At 43.5% G+C, this 25891-nt stretch overlaps 1 protein-coding gene across 1 annotated transcript in view; it reads right to left on the bottom strand.

The window, feature by feature from the left end:
• LOC124798647 (visual pigment-like receptor peropsin) overlaps positions 1-25891 on the bottom strand; it is a 203507-nt gene that overhangs the window by 41593 nt on the left and 136023 nt on the right. Inside the window, exon 6 of the mRNA XM_047262144.1 lies at positions 3186-3282. Within this exon, the coding sequence (XP_047118100.1) occupies positions 3186-3282 (97 nt within the window). The remainder of the gene's footprint in view (positions 1-3185; positions 3283-25891) is intronic.

Raw genomic sequence — 25891 nt, 5'->3', positions numbered from 1 at the left:
TTTCTGACTGTACTCTGAGACTGCAAGCTATTAGAATTGACAATCTTACTTCTATAGATCTCGGTCCGTCTGCCGCCACGAGCAGCCATAAGGTGGGGAAAAGCCTGAAGATGGTCTCAGAAAGGGCCGAAACTGGTTGCTCACAAAAAATCTGAAAACGCGATCGAGACTGTTTTTACTTGACTTTTGAATGAATGTAGCATGGGTAATTTGCGCTCTGTGAGTTACGGTGTCTCACGATATACACACAGTTTCTAATTGTAATACTTACCGTACTAAACCTGTTAATTAATAGGTTGTGACAGCATTAAAAAAATGGTTCAAATGGCACTGAGTACTATGGGACTTAACATCTATGGTCATCAGTCCCCTAGAACTTGGAACTACTTAAACCTAACTAACCTAAGGACATCACACAACACCCAGGATTTTAAATTTTTAGTTTTGGCCAATTATAGGAAATAATGTAAATCAAATTTTCTTGCCCCTGGAAGTCATTATAAAGGTAGCCTGCAATTGGGGCTATGCATCAGGTTAGCCATTCAGTAATATAAGAGTGCATTAAAAAGAATCATCAGATTTGGCATGTCTATATTTCTGAAATTAATAAAAATATACAATGAATTTTGTTGTTTGATGAACAGGAAACTCTAAAAGTTTTTTTCTTTCATACATTCTCATAGGTGTTCAATATGCCCCCCTTGAGATACACGGCGCATGTCAATGCGGTATTCAAATTATTCCCACACTCCAGCGAACATGTCTTGCGTTGCAGCTTCCACAGCCGCTGTTAAGCGATATCTCAGTTCATTCATTGCTGTTAGTGACAGAGACTCTTTTAAGCCGGTGCAAGAAATAATCACATGCAGCTAGTCCTATGACCGCAATAATGTAAGGCTGAATCATTTGGTCGAGTGCGACCGATCCATCGTTCAGCAATCTTTCAGTTTAAAAATTTCCGCACTTCCAGATGCCAGTATGGTAGTGCTTCATCCTGTTCGTAAATGAAGCTGTTCGAATCAGTCTCCAACTATGGGAAAAGAAAGTTCTCAAGCATATCGAGATACATGCTCCCTGTAACTTTGTTCAGTAATCCTTCAATTTAAAAATTTCCGCACTTCCAGATGCCAGTGTGGTAGTGCCCCATCCTGTTCGTAAATGAAGTCGTTCGAATCAGTCTCCAATAGTGAGAAAAGAAACTTCTCAAGCATATCGAGATACGTGCTCCCTGTAACAGTGTTCTCGGCAAAGAAAAATTTACCATACACATTTTCCCGTGAAACTGCACAAAACACATTAACTTTTGGAGAGTTCCTCTCAGGTTGTACAACTTCACGTGGTTGTTACATACCCCATTGTCTCGCATTATGACGGTTCACCTTTCCATTTAAGCGTGGAAGGAAACCGTCATCCTTCATCTTGCGAAGAACGAAGTTGCAGAACTCCACACGTTGTTGTTTGTCACCTTCACTAAAAGTCTGCAATAGCTGAATTTTGTACGGTTTCATGTGTAAACGTCGACGCAACACAAGCCAGACGGACCTCGGGGGCATGCTGAGCTGTCGAGCTGCACGGCGAACGGGTTTGTGCGGACTCCTTGTGGAACTATGGCGGATGCGTTCAACATCTTTGTCAGACACTCGGGGACGGCCAAGCGATTTGTCTTTACACGAAGAATCTGTTTCTCAGAATTGTTCATGCCCTCATCTAATGCTCTGTGCTGTAGAAGGATCCACACCATACCTAGTACGAAAGTCACGCTGAACAGTTATTACAGACCCGCTCTGTGCAAAACATAGAACACAAAATGCTTTCTGTTGTTCCAACACCATTATTACTAAAGTGCGCGTCATTTAAGACGGTGGCCGAGTTTAGGTTCGTTCTGCGCATCTGACATCACACAACACAGTCAGCCAATGAACAGAGAACGACGTTGCCAGAGCTCGACTGCAGTGCAGAGCACGGACGAGTGTCTTCAGTTTTAGAAACGTTCAGTCATAAATAAAGTAATTGAACGAAAGCAATGTCTTGATAGCAGACTTTCTTTTATAGAAAGGTTGGAAAAAGCATTCTTTATACCAATTGCTTCATATTCTATTAATTAATTAAACCAAACAAGCAATAAGCCTCCTAATTCAGGCGACAGCAAGGAAAGGTGTTTGTATCATTCTCACTAACCGCTTTTTCGCAATAAAGAACAGCGGTAATTGATTATTTCCTATTGTACTTCGACAAAACGTGAATAATTCATAATCATACCAACAATGTTTGTTGGTATTTCGTGTGATAGTTCAAAACTTCCGGGAGATGTATTGAATGATGAACTGCGTTAGCATAATGGTTAAAGTGTATGGCTGCTAAAGTTCAATCCTTAATCGGTGCTTAATATTTTCGTTATTTAAAAACAATATCGAAGTGTCTTACTTCATGAATTTTATTCATTTGAATGTAATTTTTTGAAATTTCTAGTGGCAACTAAAATCGACCATACGGAAAGTATACGCTATAGACTTTTACCTCTGCAAACTCTTCAAAATTTCGTGCAATGGTTTACTACATCTAATGCTGCACAATAACTGCGTTGAACATCGAAACAAAATTAAGTCATTTATGGGGGGAAGGTATCAGTCAAGAAGATGCGTAAAAATCAAATTTTTGGGCCAAATAGTTTTTGTGAAATCGAATGATAAATTGTGTCAAAGCAGTCGAAACACCATGTGTCTGCACAGGCAAGCAGTGCAATAATGACAAAATCGCGCACATCGCGGAATGCGGGGAGCACGTCTCTGTAGCAGCGAAAGGGTTAATGCGGCCGTGGTGGCTTTACTTCGTAAACTGTGCGCTCCCCCCTAAACGTGAGTTTGCGAACTATACTATGGCGCTGCTTCTCTTGGCGCGTACAACTGGCAACGCAGCAATCTCCCGCGTCTGGGCGGGCATGCGCGAAACGCCAAGATAAAAGAATTGAACTATAGAATTGAAGTGGACGCGCACTGCTGCTACCGAGCGGGAACCGTGTAAAACTCGAGAGTTTGCTCTTTCCAACAGTACGTTGTTCACGCACATATCTCAAATAACATAATAGTTGTGATTTTTTTTTTAATTCGGACGATTCTTTTTGATACACTCTGTAGATTGTCTGGGGAAAGGGCATATCGTGCAGAGAGAGTGGTCGCGTCGGTTACCTTGCAGAAGGAGCGCTGGTCGGCGGCGGCGGAGGCTGGCTCCTGGTGCAGGCACCAAGACTTGCCGGCGCGCAGGGACCGCCACGAGCACGTCACGCTGCGAACACCATCACACCGTCGTTACACGTCACCTGTAACACTTGCTACCAAACAGCACCGTAGCGTAGTGTTTACGAGTGTAGCTTCCGAGTAACGGTATAGGCAGTGTTGTTGTTGTGGTCTTCAGTCCTGAGACTACTTTGATGCAGCTCTCCATGCTACTCTATCCTGTGCAAGCTTCTTCATCTCCCAGTACCTACTGCAACCTACATCCTTCTAAATCTGCTTGGTGTATTCATCTCTTGGTCTCCCTCTACGATTTTTACCCTACACGCTGTCCTCCAATACTACATTGGTGACCCCTTGACGCCTCAGAACGTGTCCTACCAACCGGTCCCTTCTTCTAGTCAAGTTGTGCCACGAACTTCTCTTCTCCCCAATCCTATTCAATACCTCCTCATTAGTTATGTGATCTACCCATCTAATCTTCAGCATTCTTCTGTAACACCACATTTCGAAAGCTTCTATTCTATTCTTGTCTAAACTCTTGGCCGGCCGGAGTGGCCGAACGGTTCTAGGCGCTACAGTCTGGAACCGCGGACCACTACGGTCGCAGGTTCGAATCCTGCCTCGGGCATGGATGTGTGTGATGTCCTTAGGTTAGTTAGGTTTAAGTAGTTCTAAGTTCTAGGGGACTGATGACCACAGCAGTTAAGTCCCGTAGTGCTCAGAGCCATTTGAACCATTTTCTAAACTATTTATCGTCCATGTTTCACTTCCATGCATGGCTACACTCCATACAGATACTTCCAGAAACGACTTCCTGACACTTAAATCTATACTCGATGTTAACAATTTTCTCTTCTTCAGAACGGCTTTCCTTGCCATTGCCAGTCTACATTTTATATCCTCTCTATTTCGACCATCATCAGTTATTTTGCTCCCCAAATAGCAAAACTCATTTACTACTGTAAGTGTCTCATTTCCTAATCTAATTCCCTCAGCATCACCCGACTTAATTCGACTACATTCCATTATCCCCGTTTTGCTTTTGTTGATGTTAATCTTATATTCTCCCTTCAAGACACTATCAATTCCGTTCAACTGCTCTTCCAAGTCCTTTGCTGTCTCTGACAGAATTACAATGTTATCGGCGAACCTCAAAGTTTTTATTTCTTGTCCATGGATTTTAATTCCTATTCCGAATTTTTCTTTGGTTTCCTTCACTGCTTGCTCAATACACAGATTAAATAACATTGGGGAGAGGCTACAACCCTGTCTCACTCCCTTCCCAACCACTGCTTCCCTTTCATGTCCCTCGACTCTTATAACTGCCATCTGGTTTCTGTACAAATTGTAAATAGCCTTTCGCTTCCTGTATTTTACCCCTGCCACCTTCAGAATGGTTCCAAAAACGCATCAAGGAGTCGTGGTACGTCTCACTGGCGACTGTGAAACGACACTGTTGGCCTTTAAAGTTGCGTTAACGTGAAGTCAACACACACAAAAAGTTGAATTGACAGGGATCTTAGGAATATATCGTAAAGGTTACAGCCATTTGCTGTATGTAGCCGACTAGGAATCCGCAGCTCAGCCTTGCTACACAAAAATCATGTTTTTGGGGTGTTTTCCGATAACGGACAAAATTTTTTGAAAGCGGTAAGATGGTACTTCTAGAAAAATACTATAGAAGATATTGTTAATATTTGAGCAATTTTCTGAGATTATTTGTTAGTTAGATTTCGCCTCATACCGGATTTTACGTGCGTATCTTACGAGCGTATTTTACGTGTAGAAGTAGGGTAATTTTGAACCTCTGTACCTCGGAAACGGAAAAAAAGATATCAAGAAAATTTTGAAGACTGTTAGATATCAGTACCTTAGGAATATACCGTAAAAATTTCGTCCTTTTGCTGTGCAGAGACGTCTTCAAACCCGCGACTCGGTTTTGGTAGCCAAAAACCATGTTTTTTTTGGGGGGGGGGGGAGGGGGGGCGGGGGATGTTCCTCGATAATAACGGATAATAGCTGGGTTACTGAGCGCCTGTATCTCGGAAACGGATAAAGATATGAAGAAAATTTCAAAGGTTGTTGGAGATCGTAATCTTAGGAATATATCGTTAAAAAATTTAGCCATCTGCTGTGTGTAGCCGTCTTGGAATCCGTGGCTCGGTTTTGGTACAAAAAAATAGCAAAATAGGTTTTTTCGGGTTTACGAAGGAACTGCCCGCGAATTAATAGTGCCTCCATAAGCTCCCTAAGGCCCGCTGCAGAAAACATGAAGTGTAAACGGTTTACGAACTTTTCAGGGCACTGTGTGTCGCGGAGCACGGGAGAGACCCTTTGGCAGTTAAGTCCTTCCGAGCACTTCTCGCCTATGAGTCTACTTAATCTTTTGTTTCATCTATTTTATTTTACAATTCTTATACTATTATTCTATCTCCTCAAGCTTGTTCTTCTGCATTTTATTATTTCTGATTCAAAATCACATATTCTCACTTAACCATTTCCTTTTTAATAATTTTAAAATTTGACCCATTTGTGTTTCAATTCATTACATTTTATTACTGTAATAACTTATTCACCTTATCAGCCAACTATATTACCTACAGCATCTTTTTTATTTTATTGACTTTTGTATTACTGTGTAATTTACGATAATTGTGTAGGCATAAGCGACATCTAACGAGCTTACAAACATATTTTGTGGCTACTGTACCGCAGTTCTTTATGAACAGCAGTGTTGTTAACAAGCTGACTACACTACCACTGTGGACTAGTTTATACCATATTTCAAATAACTATGTTCTACAATCCTAAGCTGATTATATGTGTATTTTTTATGGTTTCACTTCGACTTCGTTATGTTAAAACATGTTCTAAAACAGATATGCCCGTCATATTTTATGCGCTTGTTTCTACATGCATGTAAGAAGAACTTTCCTTATAGCAAATTTCATCGGTTTAAGATGCAGATTGTCTACTAGCTGTATTTGTTTACCCGTGTTTTGCTGCAGATCTGAGAATGGTCATCGCTGATCGAAACTGGTGGTCTAAGGACAAACGCTTTATGAGCATAGATAGAAATAAAAGAAATTTACTCTACCTTATGTCTGTTTGGTTTTAATGTTTAGAAACATCCGTTTGATGACCAGTCTTCTGCCCTTTTACTTTATTCGCTTATCGATCTTTGGAGCCACTTCTGAGCAGGCACCACAAAACACTTGAAACACGTTTACATTGGTAGACAAAACAATACCGTAATGCAAGAAACAAAGAATGGGGTCATTGTTACGAACAAAATGACTGCTCAACCCGACAGCAGCGAACAATGACGCGTCGCAAGCTTAACATGTGTTCTGTCCTGCGTCGCAGAAGGGATGACTTACTGTTTCTTTCAGTCTCATGCTAGACTTTCCTCGTTTCTTCATAGTGTAGCAGGAATATCAATACACACAAGTCACTCCCAACCAGTTTCCCTTACGATCTACCAGTGGAAACTATATATCAGTGAGCAAAAACTGGAGCTAAAAACTCAATTCCCACTTAAAAATGACTAAACTGGTATTTCTCCTTACCCCTTCAGTTTAAAGCGACTGTCGTCATCAAACAAACGGTGAATTTATTTAGCATATGGCTGCAAAACTAAAAATTACTATTTACAATTACCTCATGTTACAAACTAATAGGGACTGATGGCCCTGTAATTTGGTCCCTTTCTGTCTAAGCCATCCAACCAACCAACCAACAAGCTACTATCTAGGACGCAAATGTAGTCTATAGATATATCTATCATTGTTGAATCGCCAGGGAAGCCTGTCAGACAACATCTTGAACTAAATAGTGAACAGCCTACTTTTCAGCACCACCGTCACAGCTTGGAGAAGTTATTTCATCCACCGGTGCGGAGAATTGACACTCCTGCGAAAGATGGCTCTTATTCAATTGCCAGATCTTGCGTGGCAATTCAAAGACAGGTGACGTGGTCACAGCATCTTAAATGGTTCTGTCGTAGCAGTACCTGTCATGTGTTTCTCCAGTAGTAATTATTATTAAAGCCATTGCCAAATAACATCGTCGCAGCTTCCAGGAGGGGGGACGACTGCAAAATCTTCCTTTACTGGTGGCTGGAAAGTCTACTTGAGCTAGGAGGTGTGAATTTTTCTGTGGTTTACTGTACTCCCGTACAAGTGCACCTACACAGATAGGGATGGTGTGTGCTAAGTGTAGGTAGCCAGAATGTAGGTGTAGAACTGATTGTACCAGCTACACTCTGAGGTGATAAAAGTCATGGGATACCTCCTAATATCGAGTCGGACCTCCATTTTCCTGGTGTAGTGCAGCAGCTCGTCATGACATGGACTCAACAAGTCGTTGCAAGTCCCCTGCAGAAACACTGAGCCACGCCGCCTCTACAGCCACTCATAATATTGTGAAAGTGTTGTCAGTGCAGGATTTTGTGAACGAACTCACCTCTCGATTATGTCTCATAAATGTTTGATGGGATTCATGTCGGGCCATCTGGGTGGCCAAATCATTCGCTCGAATTGTCCAAATTGTTCTCAAAACCCATCGCGAACAACTGTGGATGGGTGGCATGGCGCATTCTCATCCATAAAAATTCCATCATTGTTTGGGGACATGAAGTCCATGAATAGCTGCAAGTAGTCGAACATAGACATTTCCAGTCATTGATAGCTCAATTGGACAAGAGGACCCAGTTCATTCCATGTAAAAATTGTGCCGGTTTTCGGCACGATTGTGTTTCGGCCGCGAGTGTTAAGGTCGATATTGGCCTCGCCAGAGATACTGAGGCGCCGAGTGGCCCTCTGGCGACGAGGAGAGGAGGGTTGGAGAGTACCGAGCGAGAAGGACAGAACGGCAGAGTGTTGGGGTCCGGATGGTCCAATCAAACCGAGACGCTTGGGAATTCAACGCTGTTGTGGAACGATAAGCCGGGGCTGTGCAATTGTATGGGCTGAATTTACGGCGAGCTGTGGCCGATGTCGTTTGTGGGTGTGTTGCCACAGCAGATAAACAAGACAGCGAGGGCCCAACCTGAACATGCTGTGCTGTAGCATGTTCGCCCACAATAAGGATGTCATGATACTGGAGAAGAAACCAGTGGAATACGGTATGTGTATTGGCTCTGAGTACCATGGGACTCAACTTCTGAGGTCATCAGTCCCCTTGAAATTAGGACTACTTAAACCTAACTAACCTAAGGACATCACACACATCCATGCCCGAGGCAGGATTCGAACCTGCGACCGGTCACGTGGTTCCAGACTGTAGCGCCTAGAAGCGCTCGGCCACCCCGGCCGGCGTACGTGTATTAACCTTCAGTGACTTCTGCGGTGTTAGTTTACTTAATGTGTTAAGATCGAGCAGTAACTGTCACTCTTCAATGGAGTTTACGATTGTGTAAAAGTGTGGCCAATGCCGGATGGGCGTTGTCATAAAGTTATTATATTTCTTATTTGTGAACATAATTTTCTGTTATCAGGATTACTCATTGGACAGATTTGACACTGTCAGTTCTCCGCTGTAGTTCAACGGGTAATACATACTGGAATTTGACAAATATGCTGTGAGTTTCGATGTTTTTATATCTGCATGTAAAATGAAAGTGAGTTTTGAAGTTTGTAACGTATCTTTCCACCATTACGATTCTGTAAGTTTTTATTTGGAAGCGATGTTGTTTGCTACTGTTATTGGTTGAGAATTTATTACCCGATTAATCAAAAGAACAGTTATTTAACGAGCCTTTCTATGAAGTGTTTTCAGATTTGTTTTTCAGTGAACTCTTATTAATAAATTACGTGAATCAGTAATGTTGTGTAAGCAGTTAATGAAGGCACCCATCTGCATTAGCCAATCAACCATGGCCAGTTGGGAACGGGCATTGATGTAATATTAGGGGACTACAGGCTATGTGTTAAGTTGTGGCAACGCTAGTCATGTTGTTTGTTGCTCTTGTTGAAGTGTCTAGTCACCCCTAAATTAAACAATAATTCCGCACAACATAGCGCATACGTTTATGCAGTGATCACCAGCTTGGAGAGTGCCTTGTTGACAACTTTGATCCATGTCTTCGTGGGGTCTGCACCACACAGTCGAACCCTACCATCAGCTCTTGCCAAATGAAATCGGGATCCATCTGACCAGGGCACGGTTTTCCAGTCATCTATGGTCCAACCGATATGGTCACGAGCCGAGGAAGGACGCTTCAGGCGATGTGGTGCTGTTAGCAAAGGCACTCGCGTCGGTCGTCTGATGCTATAGCCAATTACAGCCAAATTTCGTCGCAGTGTCCTAACGCACACGTTCGTCGTACGTCCTGTATGGAAATCTACTGTTATTAAACGGAGAGTTGCTTGTCTGTTAGCGCTGACAACCCCACGCAAACGACGCTGGTCTCACTCTTTACGCGAGGGCCGTCGGCCACTGCTCTGTCCGTGGTGAGAGATAATGCCTGAAATTTGGTATTCTCGAGACACTCTTGACACTGTGGATCTCGGAATAATGAATTCCCTAACGATATCCGAAATGGAATGTCTCATGCACCTATCTCTCTCGAGACACTCTTGACACTGTGGATCTCGCAATAATGAATTCATTAACGATATCCGAAATGGAATGTCTCATGCACCTATCTCTCTCGAGACACTCTTGACACTGTGGATCTCGCAATAATGAATTCCCTAACGATATCCGAAATGGAATGTCTCATGCACCTATCTCTCTCGAGACACTCTTGACACTGTGGATCTCGCAATAATGAATTCCCTAACGATATCCGAAATGGAATGTCTCATGCACCTATCTCTCTCGAGACACTCTTGACACTGTGGATCTCGCAATAATGAATTCCCTAACGACATCCGAAATGGAATGTCTCATGCACCTATCTGTCTCGAGACACTCTTGACACTGTGGATCTCGGAATAATGAATTCCCTAATGATATCCGAAATGGAATGTCTCATGCACCTATCTCTCTCGAGACACTCTTGACACTGTGGATCTCGCAATAATGAATTCCCTAACGATATCCGAAATGGAATGTCTCATGCACCTATCTCTCTCGAGACACTCTTGACACTGTGGATCTCGCAATAATGAATTCCCTAACGACATCCGAAATGGAATGTCTCATGCACCTATCTCTCTCGAGACACTCTTGACACTGTGGATCTCGCAATAATGAATTCCCTAACGACATCCGAAATGGAATGTCTCATGCACCTATCTCTCTCGAGACACTCTTGACACTGTGGATCTCGCAATAATGAATTCCCTAACGACATCCGAAATGGAATGTCTCATGCACCTATCTCTCTCGAGACACTCTTGACACTGTGGATCTCGCAATAATGAATTCCCTAACGACATCCGAAATGGAATGTCTCATGCACCTATCTCTCTCGAGACACTCTTGACACTGTGGATCTCGCAATAATGAATTCCCTAACGACATCCGAAATGGAATGTCTCATGCACCTATCTCTCTCGAGACACTCTTGACACTGTGGATCTCGCAATAATGAATTCCCTAACGATATCCGAAATGGAATGTCTCATGCATCTATCTCTCTCGAGACACTCTTGACACTGTGGATCTCGCAATAATGAATTCCCTAACGATATCCGAAATGGAATGTCTCATGCACCTATCTCTCTCGAGACACTCTTGACACTGTGGATCTCGCAATAATGAATTCCCTAACGATATCCGAAATAGAATGTCTCATGCACCTATCTCTCTCGAGACACTCTTGACACTGTGGATCTCGGAATAATGAATTCCCTAACGATATCCGAAATGGAATGTCTCATGCACCTATCTCTCTCGAGACACTCTTGACACTGTGGATCTCGCAATAATGAATTCCCTAACGACATCCGAAATGGAATGTCTCATGCACCTATCTCTCTCGAGACACTCTTGACACTGTGGATCTCGGAATAATGAATTCCCTAACGATATCCGAAATGGAATGTCTCATGCACCTATCTCTCTCGAGACACTCTTGACACTGTGGATCTCGGAATAATGAATTCCCTAACGATATCCGAAATGGAATGTCTCATGCACCTATCTCTCTCGAGACACTCTTGACACTGTGGATCTCGCAATAATGAATCCCTAACGATATCCGAAATGGAATGTCTCATGCACCCATCTCTCTCGAGACACTCATGACGCTGTGGATCTCGGAATAATGAATTCCCTAACGATATCCGAAATGGAATGTCTCATGCACCTATCTCTCTCGAGACACTCTTGACACTGTGGATCTCGCAATAATGAATTCCCTAACGACATCCGAAATGGAATGTCTCATGCACCTATCTGTCTCGAGACACTCTTGACACTGTGGATCTCGGAATAATGAATTCCCTAACGATATCCGAAATGGGATGTCTCATGCACCTATCTCTCTCGAGACACTCTTGACACTGTGGATCTCGCAATAATGAATTCCCTAACGATATCCGAAATGGAATGTCTCATGCACCTATCTCTCTCGAGACACTCTTGACACTGTGGATCTCGCAATAATGAATTCCCTAACGACATCCGAAATGGAATGTCTCATGCACCTATCTCTCTCGAGACACTCTTGACACTGTGGATCTCGCAATAATGAATTCCCTAACGACATCCGAAATGGAATGTCTCATGCACCTATCTCTCTCGAGACACTCTTGACACTGTGGATCTCGCAATAATGAATTCCCTAACGACATCCGAAATGGAATGTCTCATGCAACTATCTCTCTCGAGACACTCTTGACACTGTGGATCTCGCAATAATGAATTCCCTAACGACATCCGAAATGGAATGTCTCATGCACCTATCTCTCTCGAGACACTCTTGACACTGTGGATCTCGCAATAATGAATTCCCTAACGACATCCGAAATGGAATATCTCATGCACCTATCTCTCTCGAGACACTCTTGACACTGTGGATCTCGCAATAATGAATTCCCTAACGATATCCGAAATGGAATGTCTCATGCACCTATCTCTCTCGAGACACTCTTGACACTGTGGATCTCGCAATAATGAATTCCCTAACGACATCCGAAATGGAATGTCTCATGCACCTATCTCTCTCGAGACACTCTTGACACTGTGGATCTCGCAATAATGAATTCCCTAACGACATCCGAAATGGAATGTCTCATGCACCTATCTCTCTCGAGACACTCTTGACACTGTGGATCTCGGAATAATGAATTCCCTAACGATATCCGAAATGGAATGTCTCATGCACCTATCTCTCTCGAGACACTCTTGACACTGTGGATCTCGGAATAATGAATTCTCTAACGATATCCGAAATGGAATGTCTCATGCACCTATCTCTCTCGAGACACTCTTGACACTGTGGATCTCGCAATAATGAATTCCCTAACGACATCCGAAATGGAATGTCTCATGCACCTATCTCTCTCGAGACACTCTTGACACTGTGGATCTCGGAATAATGAATTCCCTAACGATATCCGAAATGGAATGTCTCATGCACCTATCTCTCTCGAGACACTCTTGACACTGTGGATCTCGCAATAATGAATTCTCTAACGACATCCGAAATGGAATGTCTCATGCACCTATCTTTCTCGAGAACCTCTTGACACTGTGGATCTCGGAATAATGAATTCCCTAACGATATCCGAAATGGAATGTCTCATGCACCTATCTCTCTCGAGACACTCTTGACACTGTGGATCTCGGAATAATGAATTCCCTAACGATATCCGAAATGGAATGTCTCATGCACCTATCTCTCTCGAGACACTCTTGACACTGTGGATCTCGCAATAATGAATTCCCTAACGACATCCGAAATGGAATGTCTCATGCACCTATCTCTCTCGAGACAATCTTGACACCGTGGATCTCGCAATAATGAATTCCCTAACGACATCCGAAATGGAATGTCTCATTCACCTATCTCTCTCGAGACACTCTTGAAACTGTGGATCTCGCAATAATGAATTCCCTAACGACATCCGAAATGGAATGTCTCATGCACCTATCTCTCTCGAGACACTCTTGACACTGTGGATCTCGCAATAATGAATTCCCTAACGACATCCGAAATGGAATGTCTCATGCACCTATCTCTCTCGAGACACTCTTGACACTGTGGATCTCGCAATAATGAATTCCCTAACGATATCCGAAATGGAATGTCTCATGCACCTATCTCTCTCGAGACACTCTTGACACTGTGGATCTCGGAATAATGAATTCTCTAACGATATCCGAAATGGAATGTCTCATGCACCTATCTCTCTCGAGACACTCTTGACACTGTGGATCTCGCAATAATGAATTCCCTAACGACATCCGAAATGGAATGTCTCATGCACCTATCTCTCTCGAGACACTCTTGACACTGTGGATCTCGCAATAATGAATTCCCTAACGACATCCGAAATGGAATGTCTCATGCACCTATCTCTCTCGAGACACTCTTGACACTGTGGATCTCGGAATAATGAATTCCCTAACGATATCCGAAATGGAATGTCTCATGCACCTATCTCTCTCGAGACACTCTTGACACTGTGGATCTCGCAATAATGAATTCCCTAACGACATCCGAAATGGAATGTCTCATGCACCTATCTCTCTCGAGACACTCTTGACACTGTGGATCTCGGAATAATGAATTCCCTAACGATATCCGAAATGGAATGTCTCATGCACCTATCTGTCTCGAGACACTCTTGACACTGTGGATCTCGGAATAATGAATTCCCTAACGATATCCGAAATGGAATGTCTCATGCACCTATCTCTCTCGAGACACTCTTGACACTGTGGATCTCGGAATAATGAATTCCCTAACGATATCCGAAATGGAATGTCTCATGCACCTATCTCTCTCGAGACACTCTTGACACTGTGGATCTCGCAATAATGAATTCTCTAACGACATCCGAAATGGAATGTCTCATGCACCTATCTCTCTCGAGACACTCTTGACACTGTGGATCTCGGAATAATGAATTCCCTAACGATATCCGAAATGGAATGTCTCATGCACCTATCTCTCTCGAGACACTCTTGACACTGTGGATCTCGGAATAATGAATTCCCTAACGATATCCGAAATGGAATGTCTCATGCACCTATCTCTCTCGAGACACTCTTGACACTGTGGATCTCGCAATAATGAATTCCCTAACGACATCCGAAATGGAATGTCTCATGCACCTATCTCTCTCGAGACACTCTTGACACCGTGGATCTCGCTATAATGAATTCCCTAACGACATCCGAAATGGAATGTCTCATGCACCTATCTCTCTCGAGACACTCTTGACACTGTGGATCTCGCAATAATGAATTCCCTAACGACATCTGAAATGGAATGTCTCATGCACCTATCTCTCTCGAGACACTCTTGACACTGTGGATCTCGCAATAATGAATTCCCTAACGACATCCGAAATGGAATGTCTCATGCACCTATCTCTCTCGAGACACTCTTGACACTGTGGATCTCGCAATAATGAATTCCCTAACGATATCCGAAATGGAATGTCTCATGCACCTATCTCTCTCGAGACACTCTTGACACTGTGGATCTCGGAATAATGAATTCTCTTACGATATCCGAAATGGAATGTCTCATGCACCTATCTCTCTCGAGACACTCTTGACACTGTGGATCTCGCAATAATGAATTCCCTAACGACATCCGAAATGGAATGTCTCATGCACCTATCTCTCTCGAGACACTCTTGACACTGTGGATCTCGGAATAATGAATTCCCTAACGATATCCGAAATGGAATGTCTCATGCACCTATCTCTCTCGAGACACTCTTGACACTGTGGATCTCGGAATAATGAATTCCCTAACGATATCCGAAATGGAATGTCTCATGCACCTATCTGTCTCGAGATACTCTTGACACAGTGGATCTCGGAATAATGAATTCCCTAACGATATCCGAAATGGAATGTCTCATGCACCTATCTCTCTCGAGACACTCTTGACACTGTGGATCTCGGAATAATAAATTCCCTAACGATATCCGAAATGGAATGTCTCATGCACCTATCTCTCTCGAGACACTCTTGACACTGTGGATCTCGCAATAATGAATTCTCTAACGACATCCGAAATGGAATGTCTCATGCACCTACCTCTCTCGAGACACTCTTGACACTGTGGATCTCGGAATAATGAATTCCCTAACGATATCCGAAATGGAATGTCTCATGCACCTATCTCTCTCGAGACACTCTTGACACTGTGGATCTCGCAATAATGAATTCCCTAACGACATCCGAAATGGAATGTCTCATGCACCTATCTCTCTCGAGACACTCTTGACACCGTGGATCTCGCAATAATGAATTCCCTAACGACTTCCGAAATGGAATGTCTCATTCACCTATCTCTCTCGAGACACTCTTGACACTGTGGATCTCGGAATAATGAATTCCCTAACGACATCCGAAATGGAATGTCTCATGCACCTATCTCTTTCGAGACACTCTTGATACTGTGGATCTCGCAATAATGAATTCCCTAACGACATCCGAAATGGAATGTCTCATGCACCTATCTCTTTCGAGACACTCTTGACACTGTGGATCTCGCAATAATGAATTCCCTAACGACATCCGAAATGGAATGTCTCATGCACCTATCTCTCTCGAGACACTCTTGACACTGTGGATCTCGCAATAATGAATTCCCTAACGATATCCGAAATGGAATGTCTCATGCACCTATCTCTCTCGAGACACTCTTGACACTGTGGATCTCGCAATAATGAATTCCCTAACGACATCCGAAATGGAATGTCTCATGCACCTATCTCTCTCGAGACACTCTTGACACTGTGGATCTCGGAATAATGGATTCCCTAACGATATCCGAAATGGAATGTCTCATGCACCTATCTGTCTCGAGACACTCTTGACACTGTGGATCTCGGAATAATGAATTCCCTAACGATATCCGAAATGGAATGTCTCATGCACCTATCTCTCTCGAGACACTCTTGACACTGTGGATCTCGGAATAATGGATTCCCTAACGATATCCGAAATGGAATGTCTCATGCACCTATCTGTCTCGAGACACTCTTGACACTGTGGATCTCGGAATAATGAATTCCCTAACGATATCCGAAATGGAATGTCTCATGCACCTATCTCTCTCGAGACACTCTTGACACTGTGGATCTCGGAATAATGAATTCCCTAACGATATCCGAAATGGAATGTCTCATGCACCTATCTCTCTCGAGACACTCTTGACACTGTGGATCTCGCAATAATGAATTCCCTAACGACATCCGAAATGGAATGTCTCATGCACCTATCTGTCTCGAGACACTCTTGACACTGTGGATCTCGGAATAATGAATTCCCTAACGATATCCGAAAAGGAATGTCTCATGCACCTATCTCTCTCGAGACACTCTTGACACTGTGGATCTCGGAATAATGAATTCCCTAACGATATCCGAAATGGAATGTCTCATGCACCTATCTCTCTCGAGACACTCTTGACACTGTGGATCTCGCAATAATGAATTCCCTAACGACATCCGAACTGGAATGTCTCATGCACCTATCTCTCTCGAGACACTCTTGACACCTTGGATCTCGCAATAATGAATTCCCTAACGACATCCGAAATGGAATGTCTCATGCACCTATCTCTCTCGAGACACTCTTGACACTGTGGATCTCGCAATAATGAATTCCCTAACGACATCCGAAATGGAATGTCTCATGCACCTATCTCTCTCGAGACACTCTTGACACTGTGGATCTCGCAATAATGAATTCCCTACCGACATCCGAAATGGAAATTCTCATGCACCTATCTCTCTCGAGACACTCTTGACACTGTGGATCTCGCAATAATGAATTCCCTAACGACATCCGAAATGGAATGTCTCATGCACCTATCTCTCTTGAGACACTCTTGACACTGTGGATCTCGCAATAATGAATTCCCTAACGATATCCGAAATGGAATGTCTCATGCACCTATCTCTCTCGAGACACTCTTGACACTGTGGATCTCGCAATAATGAATTCCCTAACGACATCCGAAATGGAATGTCTCATGCACCTATCTCTCTCGAGACACTCTTGACACTGTGGATCTCGGAATAATGAATTCCCTAACGATATCCGAAATGGAATGTCTCATGCACCTATCTCTCTCGAGACACTCTTGACACTGTGGATCTCGGAATAATGAATTCCCTAACGATATCCGAAATGGAATGTCTCATGCACCTATATCTCTCGAGACACTCTTGACACTGTGGATCTCGCAATAATGAATTCCCTAACGACATCCGAAATGGAATGTCTCATGCACCTATCTCTCTCGAGACACTCTTGACACTGTGGATCTCGGAATAATGAATTCCCTAACGATATCCGAAATGGAATGTCTCATGCACCTATCTCTCTCGAGACACTCTTGACACTGTGGATCTCGCAATAATGAATTCCCTAACAATATCCGAAATGGAATGTCTCATGCACCTATCTCTCTCGAGACACTCTTGACACTGTGGATCTCGCAATAATGAATTCCCTAACGACATCCGAAATGGAATGTCTCATGCACCTATCTCTCTCGAGACACTCTTGACACTGTGGATCTCGGAATAATGAATTCCCTAACGATATCCGAAATGGAATGTCTCATGCACCTATCTCTCTCGAGACACTCTTGACACTGTGGATCTCGGAATAATGAATTCCCTAACGACGTCCGAAATGGAATGTCTCATGCACCTATCTCTCTCGAGACACTCTTGACACTGTGGATCTCGCAATAATGAATTCCCTAACGACATCCGAAATGGAATGTGTCATGCACCTATCTCTCTCGAGACACTCTTGACACTGTGGATCTCGGAATAATGAATTCCCTAACGATATCCGAAATGGAATGTCTCATGCACCTATCTGTCTCGAGACACTCTTGACACTGTGGATCTCGCAATAACGAATTCCCTAACGACATCCGAAATGGAATGTCTCATGCACCTATCTCTCTCGAGACACTCTTGACACTGTGGATCTCGCAATAATGAATTCCCTAACGACATCCGAAATGGAATGTCTCATGCACCTATCTGTCTCGAGACACTCTTGACACTGTGGGTCTCGCAATAATGAATTCCCTAACGACATCCAAAATGGAATGTATCATGCACCTATGTCTCTCGAGACACTCTTGACACTGTGGATCTCGCAATAATGAATTCCCTAACGACATCCGAAATGGAATGTCTCATGCACCTATCTCTCTCGAGACACTCTTGACACTGTGGATCTCGGAATAATGAATTCCCTAACGACATCCGAAATGGAATGTCTCATTCACCTATCTCTCTCGAGACACCCTTGACACTGTGGATCTCGGAATAATGAATTCCCTAACGACATCCGAAATGGAATGTCTCATGCACCTATCTCTCTCGAGACACTCTTGACACTGTGGATCTCGGAATAATGAATTCCCTAACGATATCCGAAATGGAATGTCTCATGCACCTATCTCTCTCGAGACACTCTTGACACTGTGGATCTCGGAATAATGAATTCCCTAACGATATCCGAAATGGAATGTCTCATGCACCTATCTCTCTCGAGACACTCTTGACACTGTGGATCTCGCAATAATGAATTCCCTAACGATATCCGAAATGGAATGTCTCATGCACCTATCTCCCTCGAGACACTCTTGACACAGTGGATCTCGCAATAATGAATTCCCTAACGATATCGGAAATGGAATGTCTAATGCACCTATCTCTCTCGAGACACTCTTGACACTGTGGATCTCGCAATAATGAATACCCTAACGATATCCGAAATGGATGTCTCATGCACCTATCTCTCTCGAGACACTCTTGACACTGTGGATCTCGCAATAATGAATTCCCTAACGATATCCGAAATAGAATGTCTCATGCACCTATCTCTCTCGAGACACTCTTGACGCTGTGGATCTCGGAATAATGAATTCCCTAACGATATCCGAAATGGAATGTCTCATGCACCTATCTCTCTCGAGACACTCTTGACACTGTGGATCGCGGAATAATGAATTCCCTAACGATATCCGAAATGGAATGTCTCATGCACCTATCTCTCTCAAGACACTCTTGACACTGTGGATCTCGCTATAATGAAATCCCTAACGATATCCGAAATGGAATGTCTCATGCACCTAACTCTCTCGAGACACTCTTGACACTGTGGATCTCGCAATAATGAATTCCCTAACGATATCCGAAATGGAATGTCTCATGAACCTATCTCTCTCGAGACACTCTCGACACTGTGGATCTCGCAATATTGAATTCCCTAACGACATCCGAAATGGAATGTCTCATGCACCTATCTCTCTCGAGACACTCTTGACACTGTGGATCTCGGAATAATGGATTCCCTAACGATATCCGAAATGGAATGTCTCATGCACCTATCTGTCTCGAGACACTCTTGACACTGTGGATCTCGGAATAATGAATTCCCTAACGACATCCGAAATGGAATGTCTCATGCACCTATCTCTCTCGAGACACTCTTGACACTGTGGATCTCGGAATAATGAATTCCCTAACGATATCCGAAATGGAATGTCTCATGCACCTATCTCTCTCGAGACACTCTTGACACTGTGGATCTCGGAATAATGAATTCCCTAACGATATCCGAAATGGAATGTCTCATGCACCTATCTCTCTCGAGACACTCTTGACACTGTGGATCTCGGAATAATGAATTCCCTAACGACGTCCGAAATGGAATGTCTCATGCACCTATCTCTCTCGAGACACTCTTGACACTGTGGATCTCGCAATAATGAATTCCCTAACGACATCCGAAATGGAATGTGTCATGCACCTATCTCTCTCGAGACACTCTTGACACTGTGGATCTCGGAATAATGAATTCCCTAACGATATCCGAAATGGAATGTCTCATGCACCTATCTGTCTCGAGACACTCTTGACACTGTGGATCTCGCAATAATGAATTCCCTAACGACATCCGAAATGGAATGTCTCATGCACCTATCTCTCTCGAGACACTCTTGACACTGTGGATCTCGCAATAATGAATTCCCTAACGACATCCGAAATGGAATGTCTCATGCACCTATCTGTCTCGAGACACTCTTGACACTGTGGGTCTCGCAATAATGAATTCCCTAACGACATCCAAAATGGAATGTATCATGCACCTATGTCTCTCGAGACACTCTTGACACTGTGGATCTCGCAATAATGAATTCCCTAACGACATCCGAAATGGAATGTCTCATGCACCTATCTCTCTCGAGACACTCTTGACACTGTGGATCTCGGAATAATGAATTCCCTAACGACATCCGAAATGGAATGTCTCATTCACCTATCTCTCTCGAGACACCCTTGACACTGTGGATCTCGGAATAATGAATTCCCTAACGACATCCGAAATGGAATGTCTCATGCACCTATCTCTCTCGAGACACTCTTGACACTGTGGATCTCGGAATAATGAATTCCCTAACGATATCCGAAATGGAATGTCTCATGCACCTATCTCTCTCGAGACACTCTTGACACTGTGGATCTCGGAATAATGAATTCCCTAACGATATCCGAAATGGAATGTCTCATGCACCTATCTCTCTCGAGACACTCTTGACACTGTGGATCTCGCAATAATGAATTCCCTAACGATATCCGAAATGGAATGTCTCATGCACCTATCTCCCTCGAGACACTCTTGACACAGTGGATCTCGCAATAATGAATTCCCTAACGATATCGGAAATGGAATGTCTAATGCACCTATCTCTCTCGAGACACTCTTGACACTGTGGATCTCGCAATAATGAATACCCTAACGATATCCGAAATGGATGTCTCATGCACCTATCTCTCTCGAGACACTCTTGACACTGTGGATCTCGCAATAATGAATTAACTAACGATATCCGAAATAGAATGTCTCATGCACCTATCTCTCTCGAGACACTCTTGACGCTGTGGATCTCGGAATAATGAATTCCCTAACGATATCCGAAATGGAATGTCTCATGCACCTATCTCTCTCGAGACACTCTTGACACTGTGGATCGCGGAATAATGAATTCCCTAACGATATCCGAAATGGAATGTCTCATGCACCTATCTCTCTCAAGACACTCTTGACACTGTGGATCTCGCTATAATGAAATCCCTAACGATATCCGAAATGGAATGTCTCATGCACCTAACTCTCTCGAGACACTCTTGACACTGTGGATCTCGCAATAATGAATTCCCTAACGATATCCGAAATGGAATGTCTCATGAACCTATCTCTCTCGAGACACTCTCGACACTGTGGATCTCGCAATATTGAATTCCCTAACGACATCCGAAATGGAATGTCTCATGCACCTATCTCTCTCGAGACACTCTTGACACTGTGGATCTCGGAATAATGGATTCCCTAACGATATCCGAAATGGAATGTCTCATGCACCTATCTGTCTCGAGACACTCTTGACACTGTGGATCTCGGAATAATGAATTCCCTAACGATATCCGAAATGGAATGTCTCATGCACCTATCTCTCTCGAGACACTCTTGACACTGTGGATCTCGGAATAATGGATTCCCTAACGATATCCGAAATGGAATGTCTCATGCACCTATCTGTCTCGAGACACTCTTCACACTGTGGATCTCGGAATAATGAATTCCCTAACGATATCCGAAATGGAATGTCTCATGCACCTATCTCTCTCGAGACACTCTTGACACTGTGGATCTCGGAATAATGAATTCCCTAACGATATCCGAAATGGAATGTCTCATGCACCTATCTCTCTCGAGACACTCTTGACACTGTGGATCTCGCAATAATGAATTCCCTAACGACATCCGAAATGGAATGTCTCATGCACCTATCTGTCTCGAGACACTCTTGACACTGTGGATCTCGGAATAATGAATTCCCTAACGATATCCGAAATGGAATGTCTCATGCACCTATCTCTCTCGAGACACTCTTGACACTGTGGATCTCGGAATAATGAATTCCCTAACGATATCCGAAATGGAATGTCTCATGCACCTATCTCTCTCGAGACACTCTTGACACTGTGGATCTCGCAATAATGAATTCCCTAACGACATCCGAACTGGAATGTCTCATGCACCTATCTCTCTCGAGACACTCTTGACACCTTGGATCTCGCAATAATGAATTCCCTAACGACATCCGAAATGGAATGTCTCATGCACCTATCTCTCTCGAGACACTCTTGACACTGTCGATCTCGCAATAATGAATTCCCTAACGACATCCGAAATGGAATGTCTCATGCACCTATCTCTCTCGAGACACTCTTGACACTGTGGATCTCGCAATAATGAATTCCCTACCGACATCCGAAATGGAATGTCTCATGCACCTATCTCTCTCGAGACACTCTTGACACTGTGGATCTCGCAATAATGAATTCCCTAACGACATCCGAAATGGAATGTCTCATGCACCTATCTCTCTCGAGACACTCTTGAGACTGTGGATCTCGCAATAATGAATTCCCTAACGATATCCGAAATGGAATGTCTCATGCACCTATCTCTCTCGAGACACTCTTGACGCTGTGGATCTCGCAATAATGAATTCCCTAACGACATCCGAAATGGAATGTCTCATGCACCTATCTCTCTCGAGACACTCTTGACACTGTGGATCTCGGAATAATGAATTCCCTAACGATATCCGAAATGGAATGTCTCATGCACCTATCTCTCTCGAGACACTCTTGACACTGTGGATCTCGGAATAATAAATTCCCTAACGATATCCGAAATGGAATGTCTCATGCACCTATATCTCTCGAGACACTCTTGACACTGTGGATCTCGCAATAATGAATTCCCTAACGACATCCGAAATGGAATGTCTCATGCACCTATCTCTCTCGAGACACTCTTGACACTGTGGATCTCGGAATAATGAATTCCCTAACGATATCCGAAATGGAATGTCTCATGCACCTATCTCTCTCGAGACACTCTTGACACTGTGGATCTCGCAATAATGAATTCCCTAACGATATCCGAAATGGAATGTCTCATGCACCTATCTCTCTCGAGACACTCTTGACACTGTGGATCTCGCAATAATGAATTCCCTAACGACATCCGAAATGGAATGTCTCATGCACCTATCTCTCTCGAGACACTCTTGACACTGTGGATCTCGGAATAATGAATTCCCTAACGATATCCGAAATGGAATGTCTCATGCACCTATCTCTCTCGAGACACTCTTGACACTGTGGATCTCGGAATAATGAATTCCCTAACGACGTCCGAAATGGAATGTCTCATGCACCTATCTCTCTCGAGACACTCTTGACACTGTGGATCTCGCAATAATGAATTCCCTAACGACATCCGAAATGGAATGTCTCATGCACCTATCTCTCTCGAGACACTCTTGACACTGTGGATCTCGGAATAATGAATTCCCTAACGATATCCGAAATGGAATGTCTCATGCACCTATCTGTCTCGAGACACTCTTGACACTGTGGATCTCGCAATAATGAATTCCCTAACGACATCCGAAATGGAATGTCTCATGCACCTATCTCTCTCGAGACACTCTTGACACTGTGGATCTCGCAATAATGAATTCCCTAACGACATCCGAAATGGAATGTCTCATGCACCTATCTGTCTCGAGACACTCTTGACACTGTGGGTCTCGCAATAATGAATTCCCTAACGACATCCAAAATGGAATGTCTCATGCACCTATGTCTCTCGAGACACTCTTGACACTGTGGATCTCGCAATAATGAATTCCCTAACGACATCCGAAATGGAATGTCTCATGCACCTATCTCTCTCGAGACACTCTTGACACTGTGGATCTCGGAATAATGAATTCCCTAACGACATCCGAAATGGAATGTCTCATTCACCTATCTCTCTCGAGACACCCTTGACACTGTGGATCTCGGAATAATGAATTCCCTAACGACATCCGAAATGGAATGTCTCATGCACCTATCTCTCTCGAGACACTCTTGACACTGTGGATCTCGGAATAATGAATTCCCTAACGATATCCGAAATGGAATGTCTCATGCACCTATCTCTCTCGAGACACTCTTGACACTGTGGATCTCGGAATAATGAATTCCCTAACGATATCCGAAATGGAATGTCTCATGCACCTATCTCTCTCGAGACACTCTTGACACTGTGGATCTCGCAATAATGAATTCCCTAACGATATCCGAAATGGAATGTCTCATGCACCTATCTCCCTCGAGACACTCTTGACACAGTGGATCTCGCAATAATGAATTCCCTAACGATATCGGAAATGGAATGTCTAATGCACCTATCTCTCTCGAGACACTCTTGACACTGTGGATCTCGCAATAATGAATACCCTAACGATATCCGAAATGGAATGTCTCATGCACCTATCTCTCTCGAGACACTCTTGACACTGTGGATCTCGCAATAATGAATTCCCTAACGATATCCGAAATAGAATGTCTCATGCACCTATCTCTCTCGAGACACTCTTGACGCTGTGGATCTCGGAATAATGAATTCCCTAACGATATCCGAAATGGAATGTCTCATGCACCTATCTCTCTCGAGACACTCTTGACACTGTGGATCGCGGAATAATGAATTCCCTAACGATATCCGAAATGGAATGTCTCATGCACCTATCTCTCTCAAGACACTCTTGACACTGTGGATCTCGCTATAATGAAATCCCTAACGATATCCGAAATGGAATGTCTCATGCACCTAACTCTCTCGAGACACTCTTGACACTGTGGATCTCGCAATAATGAATTCCCTAACGATATCCGAAATGGAATGTCTCATGAACCTATCTCTCTCGAGACACTCTCGACACTGTGGATCTCGCAATATTGAATTCCCTAACGACATCCGAAATGGAATGTCTCATGCACCTATCTCTCTCGAGACACTCTTGACACTGTGGATCTCGGAATAATGGATTCCCTAACGATATCCGAAATGGAATGTCTCATGCACCTATCTGTCTCGAGACACTCTTGACACTCTGGATCTCGGAATAATGAATTCCCTAACGATATCCGAAATGGAATGTCTCATGCACCTATCTCTCTCGAGACACTCTTGACACTGTGGATCTCGGAATAATGGATTCCCTAACGATATCCGAAATGGAATGTCTCATGCACCTATCTGTCTCGAGACACTCTTGACACTGTGGATCTCGGAATAATGAATTCCCTAACGATATCCGAAATGGAATGTCTCGTGCACCTATCTCTCTCGAGACACTCTTGACACTGTGGATCTCGGAATAATGAATTCCCTAACGATATCCGAAATGGAATGTCTCATGCACCTATCTCTCTCGAGACACTCTTGACACTGTGGATCTCGCAATAATGAATTCCCTAACGACATCCGAACTGGAATGTCTCATGCACCTATCTCTCTCGAGACACTCTTGACACCGTGGATCTCGCAATAATGAATTCCCTAACGACATCCGAAATGGAATGTCTCATGCACCTATCTCTCTCGAGACACTCTTGACACTGTGGATCTCG

This window comes from Schistocerca piceifrons, chromosome 5 (genome assembly GCF_021461385.2).
Source record: "Schistocerca piceifrons isolate TAMUIC-IGC-003096 chromosome 5, iqSchPice1.1, whole genome shotgun sequence".
Taxonomy (NCBI): Eukaryota; Metazoa; Arthropoda; class Insecta; order Orthoptera; family Acrididae; genus Schistocerca; species Schistocerca piceifrons.
This window is presented reverse-complemented; position numbering and strand designations above follow the sequence as displayed.